The 11,330-nt window shown below is 39.4% G+C and overlaps 3 protein-coding genes across 3 annotated transcripts; 2 read left to right on the forward strand and 1 right to left on the reverse strand.

Moving 5' to 3' along the window:
- Positions 1-136: 136 nt before the first annotated feature.
- LOC104749798 (DExH-box ATP-dependent RNA helicase DExH6-like) lies at positions 137-6,913 on the forward strand. The gene is given in 15 exon segments (XM_087491249.1): positions 137-276; positions 397-487; positions 1,014-1,344; positions 1,494-1,568; positions 1,688-1,732; positions 2,008-2,101; positions 2,223-2,281; positions 2,384-2,509; positions 2,746-2,798; positions 3,073-3,106; positions 3,564-3,653; positions 3,740-4,203; positions 4,205-4,733; positions 4,845-5,933; positions 6,032-6,913. Coding segments are annotated over 15 exon segments (3,594 nt in total). The 5' UTR covers positions 137-161; the 3' UTR covers positions 6,431-6,913.
- A 181-nt stretch (positions 6,914-7,094) lies between these two features.
- Positions 7,095-8,363, forward strand: LOC104749801 (oxygen-evolving enhancer protein 2-1, chloroplastic). The gene is made up of 4 exons (XM_010471496.2): positions 7,095-7,437; positions 7,512-7,744; positions 7,832-7,882; positions 7,969-8,363. The coding sequence occupies exons 1-4, from the start codon at positions 7,191-7,193 to the stop codon at positions 8,227-8,229; spliced, it is 792 nt and encodes a 263-aa protein (XP_010469798.1). The 5' UTR covers positions 7,095-7,190; the 3' UTR covers positions 8,230-8,363.
- Positions 8,364-8,536: 173 nt separating this feature from the next.
- Positions 8,537-10,946, reverse strand: LOC104749802 (pentatricopeptide repeat-containing protein At2g30780). Its single transcript, XM_010471497.3, has 3 exons — positions 10,514-10,946; positions 9,158-10,346; positions 8,537-9,063 (listed from the first exon to the last, which is right to left on the reverse strand). The coding sequence occupies exons 1-2, from the start codon at positions 10,772-10,774 to the stop codon at positions 9,249-9,251; spliced, it is 1,359 nt and encodes a 452-aa protein (XP_010469799.1). The 5' UTR covers positions 10,775-10,946; the 3' UTR covers positions 8,537-9,063; positions 9,158-9,248.
- Positions 10,947-11,330: the final 384 nt, after the last annotated feature.

Genomic DNA, 11,330 nt, shown 5'->3' on the forward strand with positions numbered 1-11,330 from the left:
TCACCGCCTGAAACATTTTTGTGCAATTTCCGAGGAGAAAGAAACTAGTGGAAGGTCAAAAAAAGAAAGAAAGAAACTCATCGAACAAGGCTGCTGCTGCTCTTTGGAATCTCAGAAGCCGTAAGTGTTTTTCTCTCAGGGTAGAGAAACCCTAATAAGCGATGGGGAACAAGAGATTTAGGCCTGATAATGCAGCAGGGAAGCAAACTTCTGTTGAAGCTACTAGGATTTGGGCGTCGAAGGTTATCGAAGACTTTAGAGCCTCCGGGAATGAAGGTCAGTTTAGCTCCCCGGAACCAAATTCGATTATATATTCTTTCCGGAAATGGTTAATTAAGATTGCTTAGATAAAGCTCTGATTGTGCTGTTGGATTTTATTGCATTTGGGTTGTGTAGTTTATACGTTTGAGCATAATCTATCAAATAACGAACGTGGCGTGATTCATCAGATGTGCCGGAAAATGGGTATTCAATCGAAAAGTTCAGGGTGAGTCTCGCTGCTTTAACTTCTTTGTGCTTTATAGTGTTGTTCTGGGGTTTGAGAAAATATTCATTTTTTGTTTTTGTGGAGAAGTTAGATTCCTAGGACTTGAGAGTTCAGGGGTGAGTTACTGTAATTAATAGTGTTGTGGGGTTTGCGAAAGTATTCATTTTTCTATGACGAAAGGGTCAATGGCTAGGACTTTAAAGTTTGGGGTGAGTTACTCCCTTTATTGTACTACATAGTGTATTGTGTTTGAGAAAGTTTTCATTTTTCGGTGGTGTAAGTTGGATTGCTATGCTTTGAGAGTTCCGGGGGTGAGTTACTGCCTTTGTTGTACTCTATAGTGTTATGTGTTTGAGAAAGTATTCGTTTTTTGGATGGTGTACGTCTGATTGCTATACTTTGAGAGTTCCGGGTGAGTTACTGCCTTTATTGTGCTACATAGTGTTTTGGGGTTTGAGAAAGTATTCATTGTTCTAAGGCGAAAGGTAGAGTCTTGTGTTTCTGATTCTTGTGGATGCTTTTACAGTCGTGGAGAACAAAGGCGTCTTTCAATATTCACAAGCAGGCACAAAAATGGGAAGAACAAAGAAGCCAATGAGAAATCGAACAAAGAAAAGCTCAAATGTGTGTCATTTCCGCCAGGGGCAGATGCTATTCTGCAGGATTTATTTACTCACTATCCACCTTGTGACGGAGACACTGCTGCTACATCATTTAACAAGTACTCGGGGCAATCGGGTAAACAAGGACAATGGAAAGATGATTTTTTCGGGAAACCAAAGATTAGCAGTGAAGAGATTCTAGAAAAGGTGGCATCTTTGAGTTCTAGACTTAAGAAGGACAAAGCTCTTAAGGAGGTTAGGAACACCCAGTTGTTGAGATGTATTTCTTTTCTTTGAAAGGACTGTAATATTGATTCCTTATCCAGAATACAGATTGAGAAGTTATAAATCATGCCATGTAGCAGCAAGTGAAAGGAAATTGTTTTTGTTGGTTTATGTTACAGATCGCTAAGCTGCGGTCAAAACTTCCCATCACATCCTTTAGAGACGCAATTACATCTGCAGTGGAATCCAATCAGGTTCTGTGAGCTTTTTGATATGTTATTTGCTAGAATTTACTACTAGTTGTATGGTTATGCTTGTGGTGGTGATATCCATTGCTCGACAGATTCATTATATATTCTTATTGCAAATGCAGGTTATTCTCATTTCTGGTGAAACTGGTTGCGGGAAAACTACTCAGGTATTTGTTACCCCTTGTTTTGTTGTAGTTCAGTAGCTCTCCTAAGCAATTTTAGTTATTCACCCCTTGGGTTGAAAGGTAAGGCTGTCAACTGTCTGGTCAAGGGCTACATATTCACGTTATTTTGAATTTTAGAGAGTATGTTGTGTTATAGGATTTTGCTTAGCGTGCGTATATGATTGTGATATTAGACATGCAAAGAGCATTCAGTTGAAATTGCCTTCAATTTTATTATTCTAGAGGTTACTCAAGTGCTTCCATTGTTTATGCATTAGGTGCCTCAATATCTTTTAGACCATATGTGGTCAAGCAAAGGAGAAACTTGCAAAATTGTTTGCACCCAACCTCGTCGGATATCCGCGATGTCAGGTTGATCGTTTTTTCTTATTCAGCTATATATACTTGTTGATCTCTTAAATTCAGTTTTAATCCACATGTACGCTGTATACTCCTTACCCCTTACTTACTGTTTTTTATGACTGTTTTGAAGTTTCGGAAAGAATATCTTGTGAAAGAGGTGAAAGCATTGGAGAAAACATTGGTTACAAGGTGAGTAATCTTTGTAGGTAGACACTTGCGTTTGTACATGAAAGATGTTTGTGTTTCAATGTTGTAGACAAATTTGCCATTGGTTTTATATGTATAATCCAGGTTCGACTCCAAAGCAAAGGTGGAAGGCACTCATCAGTTGTATTCTGCACCAATGGCATTCTCCTGAGGGTGCTTGTAGGCAAAGGCTCTGTTAGCTGTGTTTCCGACATAACTCACATCATTGTGGTACTTAAGCTATTTTAATTTGATTCGCTATCATGTGTTCAGTAAGTATGTGTTTCATACATATACCGAGTATTCCAGGACAATGAAAATGCTTGAAAAACTAATTATGAATTTTGTCACTATGGCATGCCTTTTTGTTACTGTTTGTCATCCTAAATTATCTACTTCCTATCCTGGCTGTAAATTTGATTCTTTGGCTGTCTTCATTGATCAGTGACCTGAATGTTACCTTGTAGGATGAAATCCATGAAAGGGATTGCTACTCTGATTTCATGTTGGCAATTATAAGGTAGACTTCTTTACCCTCTCAAACGTTGAGTCTTTTTTCCTGCCAATGTGTTTATCAAACAAATTAAGTCTATGTGACCTAAGAAACTGATGTTAAAGCTATCATTCAATTGTTGCCGGGGCCACCATAATTTATATGCCCAATACTATACTGGTACACATATATTTATCTTTCTCTGAAGCAGCAAGCCATAGAGGAAGATAGTTATTCTACTAATTTCTTTGGTTGTATGACAGAACTCAAATGATTTTGCGATGCTTTTGTTGATTTGCAGGGACTTGCTTCCGTCAAATCCTCATCTCCGTCTGGTTAGTTAACTTCTGTGTTCTTCTTTGCTTTTCACTGCTATGATACACTAATAACAAGGGAACAGAAAGAGGAATCTATAATAACATCTGTTTTTTCCTTAGTCTAAATAAAAGAGGGAAGGGGATATATGAGAGGGAAAAGAAAAGAGAGAGTATGTTTTGTATATGTAAAGGTGTCTCCTTCCCTCCGAATAACGAATTAAAAAAGAAGAGACATCACTAGTTAAAAAATATCTCTTTCGTGGTATTTATTTTGTGTGTTTGTGGAGTAAGTTTTTAAAAACAAGAATTTTCAACAAAAGATACTTCGTCGAATGTTCACACTCTTGAACTCCGAAAAAATTGTATACATAGCCTAAGACCTGAGATAGCTGGACTTGATGACTTGTTAAATGTTGAATATGGCCTAACTACAGTACTATTTAGCTGATTTTTTTGAAAATTTCTGGACCAACAGATTCTCATGAGTGCTACGCTTGATGCTGAGAGATTTTCGGGATATTTTGGAGGCTGCCCAGTTGTCCGTGTCCCTGGATTCACTTATCCAGTTAATTTCTCTTTTTGTCTCTTTTTTTTCTTGAATATGGTAATTCTTTTGTGCCTAAATATAATCTCCTTGCTTTGTGTCTACAGGTGAGAACCTTGTATTTGGAGGATGTTCTCTCTATTCTGAAATCAGGTGGAGATAATCATCTAAGCTCTGCCAACTTGAGTATACCAGACCACAAGCTTGAATTGACGGATGAAGATAAACTTGCTTTAGATGAAGCAATCATCTTGGCTTGGACAAATGAAGAGTTTGATGCCCTCTTAGATCTAGTTTCTTCTAGTGGAAGTCATGAGATCTACAATTATCAGCACGAATCAACCTGGCTAACACCACTAATGGTCTTTGCTGGAAAGGGCAGGATCAGTGATGTCTGCATGCTCCTCTCATTTGGTGCAGACTTGAACTTAAAGTCTAAAGATGATATGACAGCATTAGAATTGGCAGAATCAGAGAATCAACTAGAAGCTGCTCAAATAATCAGGGAACATGCAGACAATTCCCAGTCTAATTCTCAGCAAGGAAAACAGTTACTTGATAAGTACATCAGTTAATGAGGTTGATGTGAGTCTTATACTGCAGTTAATGAGGAAAATATGTGGCGATTCAGAAGATGGTGCCATTCTTGTTTTTCTACCTGGATGGGATGATATAAATAAAACAAGACAGAGATTACTTGAGAACCCTTTCTTTGCAGATAGTGCTAAATTTGACATTATATGTCTTCACTCGATGGTACCAGCAGGGGAACAGAAGAAAGTTTTTAATCGGCCCCCTCGAGGTTGTCGCAAAATCGTGCTTGCGACAAATATTGCTGAATCAGCAGTTACCATTGATGATGTGGTTTATGTGATAGATAGTGGCCGGATGAAGGAAAAGAGTTATGATCCTTACAATAATGTTTCAACCCTCCAATCTTCTTGGGTATCAAAAGCAAATGCAAAACAGCGTGAGGGTCGTGCAGGCCGATGCCAACCTGGTATTTGTTATCATCTCTATTCTAGACTTCGGGCAGCCTCTATGCCAGATTTTAAAGTTCCTGAAATTAAGAGGATGCCTGTAGAAGAACTCTGCTTACAGGTACTGCTTCTCTCATTTTGTTCTTAGTTAATAGCAATTGGCTCTATGCGGTGAGCCATTCGTGTATGTGTAGTCTTTTTACTGATCGTTGTGCTTCAATAACATTTTCAGGTTAAGATACTTGATCCAAATTGCAAAACAAATGATTTCCTTCAGAAACTGTTGGACCCGCCTGTTGATCAAAGTATTGCAAATGCTTTAAGCATACTACAGGACATTGGGGCCCTGACACCTCAGGAAGAGCTGACAGAACTTGGAGAGAAATTTGGTCATCTCCCAGTTCATCCTCTGATTAGCAAAATGCTTTTCTTCGCTGTATTAGTAAACTGTCTGGATCCAGCACTTACTCTGGCATGTGCAGCCGACTACAAGGAACCATTTACGATGCCTATGTCGCCAGTTGAAAGACAAAAAGCTGCTGCTGCAAAACTTGAACTTGCGTCACTTTGTGGAGGTGACAGTGATCACCTTGCGGTTGTTGCTGCCTTTGAATGCTGGAAAATTGCAAAAGAAAGAGGTCTTTCGGCAGAGTTTTGCTCTCAGTACTTCGTCTCTCCTAGCGCTATGAAGATGTTGGATCAAATGCGTAGCCAACTTGAGTCGGAACTTAAAAGACATGGGATTATTCCCAATGATATTTCAAGCTGTAGCCAGAATTCGCGTGATCCCGGTATACTCCGTGCTGTTCTATCAGTAGGATTGTATCCTATGGTGGGAAGATTGTGCCCAGCTTTTGGTAATAATCGAAGAACTATAGTAGAGACTGCTAGTGGTGCCAAAGTTCGTGTGCATTCGCTGTCAAACAACTTCAACTTGTCGTCGAAAAAGTATGATGAATCTTTGGTTGTTTTTGATGAGATCACACGTGGAGATGGAGGCATGCACATAAGAAACTGTACTGTTGTTCGGGATCTTCCTTTGTTACTTGTCTCAACAGAGATAGCTGTGGCTCCTACAGTGAGCAGTGATTCTGATGATAGTGATGAAGAAGAAGAGGACGAAGAAGGAGGAGCTAATACTAATGCAGATGGAATGGACATACATAAAGAAGACAGTAGGAGTGGAGCGAAAATGATGTCTTCACCTGAAAATTCAGTCAAGTTGGTAGTTGATCGTTGGCTGCCTTTCAAAACCACAGCGCTTGAAGTTGCTCAAATGTACATTTTGCGGGAACGACTAATGGCGTCTATTTTGTTCAAGGTGAGTTTATATAGTCATTACACTTAAAACTACTCCATACAACTTCAAGGGTTCTTTTAATTGATTTGGATCTCCAACCGTTTATTGGCATGTTGTAGGTAACACATCCACGTGAACATCTGCCGCCTCATCTCGGAGCTTCTATGCATGCAATAGCTTGTATTCTCTCATATGATGGTCACGCGGGACTTTCAAATCCACCGGAGTCTATGGGACCAAAACATTCGAGGACTGAGATGTATGATACCGGTGGATGGGAAGAGAAACCAAGCTCTTTCCTAAACTCTCTCTTTTGGTCTCTGAGTTTGAAAGAGAACAAGCATCTTAGTCACACGAACAGGAATCGGCAGCATGACTACAACATGGCTACAACAGAAGCTGCATCGATACCTAGGCAGCAAAACAATAAGCCAAGAAATCCAAAATTAGCCAACAATGCTGATTTGGGTAAGAAAAAAGGGAAGATGTTTGTTAATCCCACCAATGGGATTAATTAACTAGAAGCTGCTTCTACGGCGAAGCATTCAAAGCAAAAATCAGCCAACAGTTCGACTTCAGGTAACAAGAAAGAGAACATGCCTTCTGATCAGGCCAATGGAAATAAGCAACCAAACGCACCTCCAAGAGAAGCTGCTGCGTCAGTGGCTAAGAATCAAAGCAGTAAGAAAAATAAGACCAGGTCAGGCAACAACTCAGATTCCGGCAAGAAGAAAGAACAATATGTTCCAAAGGTTGATATCCATAAAAGGCAGCGTGAAGACAAAGCAGAACATAAGGGAAGTGCATGAAGAGCTATAGTGCTTTTGGTTTCGTTTTGGGTCCCTTAAAAGTAGCGGAATTGATGTATAAACAAACAAGTTATGTTTTGGATGGTTCCTCCATTTTACTATAATGGTTCCCAAAGTGTTTTTATTTATTAAATCATGAACCGGACTTTTTACCGGTTTCATGTCGCTCTAATATTTTCATTCCCTATTAAATCGTTTGCCACAGTTTCTTTCTAGAGTATTGTTGTTTACTCATAAGGACTCTTCTAGCAGTTTCATTCTACTTCCAGTGAGATCATAACTATTACAAAATTCATTCAGACCAAAATGATCAGTGCCACGTGGCATGATGGAGAACCTATACAACCTTATCCCGACATCCAAACAGAAGATGCCACAAAATCCAAAACTCACTTAAACTCCATACTTGAAAGCACTTTTATCACTTTGGTCTTTAGGTTGAAACAAAAAAGAAGATAGCAGAGAGACAATGTCATACAGCGTGTGCTTCTTGCACCAGAGTGCACTTGCCTCCTCCGTGGCGCGATCATCATCTTCCTCGTCGTTTCGTCACGTGTCTCTCTCGAGACCCGTCCATTTAGTAGTATGTAGAGCTCAACAGTCTCAGGAACACGGTAACTCCGCCATCTCCCGCCGTCTTGCCCTCACCTTCCTCGTTGGTGCTGCTGCTGTCGGATCCAAAGTCTCGCCTGCTGACGCCGCCTATGGTGAAGCCGGTATGACTTCTCTTTCTCTCTATTCATGTTGATCATTTCAATGAGAATCATGAAGCAAATCTTGATTATTGCAGCAAATGTGTTTGGTAAGCCAAAGAAGAACACAGATTTCATGCCGTACACTGGAGAAGGATTCAAAATCCTGATCCCATCAAAGTGGAACCCAAGCAAAGAGATTGAGTATCCAGGACAAGTCCTCAGGTTCGAGGATAACTTTGACGCCACCAGCAATGTCTCTGTTATGATCACTCCTACAGACAAGAAATCCATCACTGATTACGGTTCTCCCGAACAGTTCCTCTCTCAGGTTTCAGTCTGTTTCTATAGCAAAGAAGTTCAGTCAGATGATAATCACCATTCACCACAACTGATGACATGTTTCTGGTTTCTGCAGGTGAATTATCTCCTGGGAAAGCAAGCTTACTTCGGCGAAACAGCCTCTGAGGTAATTTCGTTTTCAAGTTTAGTGAAGGAAATTGTTGAGTTCAAACGAGAACCAATACCTTAAGAATGTTACTGTTCTTTCTACAGGGAGGGTTTGATGCAAATGCAGTAGCAACTGCGAACATTTTGGAAACATCGACACAAGAGATCGGAGGGAAACCATACTATTACTTGTCGGTTTTGACAAGAACAGCTGATGGAGATGAAGGTGGAAAACACCAACTGATAACAGCTACTGTGAATGGTGGAAAGCTTTACATATGCAAAGCACAAGCAGGAGACAAGAGGTGGTTTAAAGGAGCTAGGAAGTTCGTTGAGAATGCTGCTACTTCCTTCAGTGTTGCTTGAATCTGAATAAATATACACTAACCAAATGCTCTGTATTCTGTTGTCTTCTTCCTCATTGTCCCTTGTATAAAAAATGGATCAAGGAAACAAAACAAGCATTTGATAACTATGAATGAAGATTGTTCAAGTCTCTAGTCGTTAGTCTATTCTATTGTGATGACAGCTTCACTTTTGACTTTCATAAAAATATTGCTTATGAATCTTGTGGATCTTTATGATTGACATATTAATTTAAAGCTACATGGCTTATTCGTGAGAAAGTGCTTGTAGATTAAGTAAAGGAGGTCAACTATACGGAAACACTATGTGTAGCTGAGCTATCATTTTCCTCAAAATTACGAACATGGATCAAGCTAAACAACAGAGCAATATGCCAATGTAAGGTATTGATAGCCAAACAATACAAAATTTTACTAACTTACTGCAATCTGGAAACTGGACCCAGAGATGGCCGAAACAGAGAAACTCACTGCAGCAGTTTTCTCTTAAGGATAAAACTTTACTTAGCAGAGCCTTCAAAAAATAAGAAAAATAATAGCTCTTCTAGTCCTATCAGTAACACAGGCAAGAAAAACCAGAGAGGGCAGGCACTGTTCTTCATGGCTCACATCAAATTTGTTTTACTGTGGTTTCTTATCCGGCAACCGTCTCAAAATCTGCCATGGAAATTTTAAGTCTGCCAGTAACATGTACAACTATGGCAGAATAGTGATGGTTAAATCAGTCATGACGGAACAAGATTTGTGCGTTCGTCTCATCCCAAAACCCCAGTGACAGAATATGGAAGCCTAGCCAGCATCCGTTATCCAGGCTCATTGGGCACAGTTCTACAACCTGATATATCAAAAAGAGACCAAATGCTAAGCACAACACCCTGGAAAGTCACTATAAAACAGGAGACTTATGCAAAGGCAGAAACAGCACTAACCATTTGATACTCTGCTTGGTCACAGCCCGCCCTTGATAAAGACAATAAACAAATCGAAACAACAGAATCCTTTGCACAAAATGAAGTGTATCTACAGCCCACGTTTCAGCATCTTTCCTTTCACTTTCTCAGCATCGGACTCCATTCCATGGGCTTTATACGCCTTATGCATAATGGCGAACGTTTTAGTTACAAGCCCATAATTAGTCTGTGCCATCTCATGTACAACACCTTCCATTTCTTCAAAGCGTTTTTGGGATCCATACAATATGATCTTACAGTGGTAAAGGGATCTGCATAGTTTCCACCCAGCAGACTCAGCACGCTTGACAAAATTAGCAAGATTGTCAACTTCATTACACCTGAAGTAAGCTGCAGTGATCGCCCGCATGATATCCGATTTATTAACACATGTCTTACGCTCAAATGCCTCGTTGATTTTATCCTCCATTGCTTCCAAAATGTCTTCTTGAGCATATAGTCGAATCAAAAGCACATTCAACCAAGGAAGATACTCCTCCCCAGAGAGAAGACTCAATAACTTTTCAACCTTTTGGACTCTATCCTCAACAGACGTTTTACAATATGCACAGATCATGGCTCTGGCCAAAGGACTATTGTTTACACCAACGTTATCTTTAATCGCTTCATACATTTCTTCCATCTTTTTCAAATTCCCAGAATTTGCATACCCACGAAGCATTAGCTGATAAGTGTCACTGTCAGGCTCAACTGGACCACTCTGCATTTCTTGGAAAGTAGCTTCCATTCTACCCCAATTCCAGGCAGTCACATAACCAGCAATTAGAAAGTTGTAAGTAACAGAATTCGGAGAAAGCTTCAGCTTTTGTAATTCTTCGAAAGCAGCTTCCATATTCTTTACCATCAGAAGCCGACCATAAACTGATATTAGAATATTATAGGTCACAATGGTAGGCGCACAATGCGTTTGCCTAGTGAAATCTTTAAACAGTGACTGACATTCATCAGCCAACCCGTTCCACATGTACACACTCATCAAAGCATTGTAAACTGAAGCTGTTTGAATCCGTTTCTTAGCAGCCTCATCGAAAAGATAGACTGCAAGGTTTACATCCCTAGCTCTACCAGCAATTTTGATTCCTTTGGCATACTCCACCGATGTCAAAGGGATACAATAATCCTTTTGTCTTCTCCTCCAATCTAAAACCTGAACATTAACATAACATCAAAACCTAATACAGTTTAAGTTTATACTGCTTTCATTAGGAACAGCTCAATCTATAGCAATCAATCCAATAATGGCATAGCAGAGACAGGGCAAAAGCAAGTTTCGAACTTTGAAAACACAATTAGATGAAATGAGAAGAAAGGAACCTGGAGAGCCAAGTAATGACGAGGGAAGAGTTGATCCATAAGCTCTACAATCCCAGCACCATCACGATAACTTCTAAACAACCACTGCCCTTTCTGATCCAAAACGTTCCGGAACTTCTCCTTACTGTTACAAATCGTTAAAAGCTCCTCTTTCAAAACCGAAACCTTTTGAACCAAATCAGTACGCTGAGCTGGTAAGCTAGTTACACGGGAGAGTTTGCCGATAAATTCGGTGCTGAGTTTTACAAAATTAGATGTCATGGATCACGACTGAGCAATAATAATAGCTCCGGCTTGATTTGATAGGCAGTATTGGATCTGAGGATCTGCGAAACTGTGCAAAGCCCCCAAAATTAGGGTTTATCGTAGGAAGAAGAAGAAGATTTTTGACAAATGCTGTTTTGGGCCTGAGGCCATAATAGACAATGGCTGTGAAATTGTGAACTTCGGTTTAAGTATATACATACGATTCAACCATTTACTAAACCATATAATTGCACTTGGTTTACCAATCGCAATTTTAATTTTTAATTGCATTTATACGTTGTTTTTGTTATAAAACATAAAGTAAATATATAATAAAATTATATTATATATGTATATGTGTATATATGTATATATAATAATATATACTATTATCTTAGAAAGAGAGAGAGACGAGAGGTAAGTAAACGAATGAAGTTCTTCACTCTACTTCTTATTGTGTTATTATTTCTTGTCTTCATCGACCACATATATATAGTACACAAATTTGGTGACTAAGTTAAAATACATACATACAATATATATATACAAGTAACTTAGGGATTCAGGTAAA

Source organism: Camelina sativa, chromosome 16 (assembly GCF_030686135.1).
Source record: "Camelina sativa cultivar CO46 ecotype springtype chromosome 16, ASM3068613v1".
In the NCBI taxonomy this organism is placed as follows: domain Eukaryota; kingdom Viridiplantae; phylum Streptophyta; class Magnoliopsida; order Brassicales; family Brassicaceae; genus Camelina; species Camelina sativa.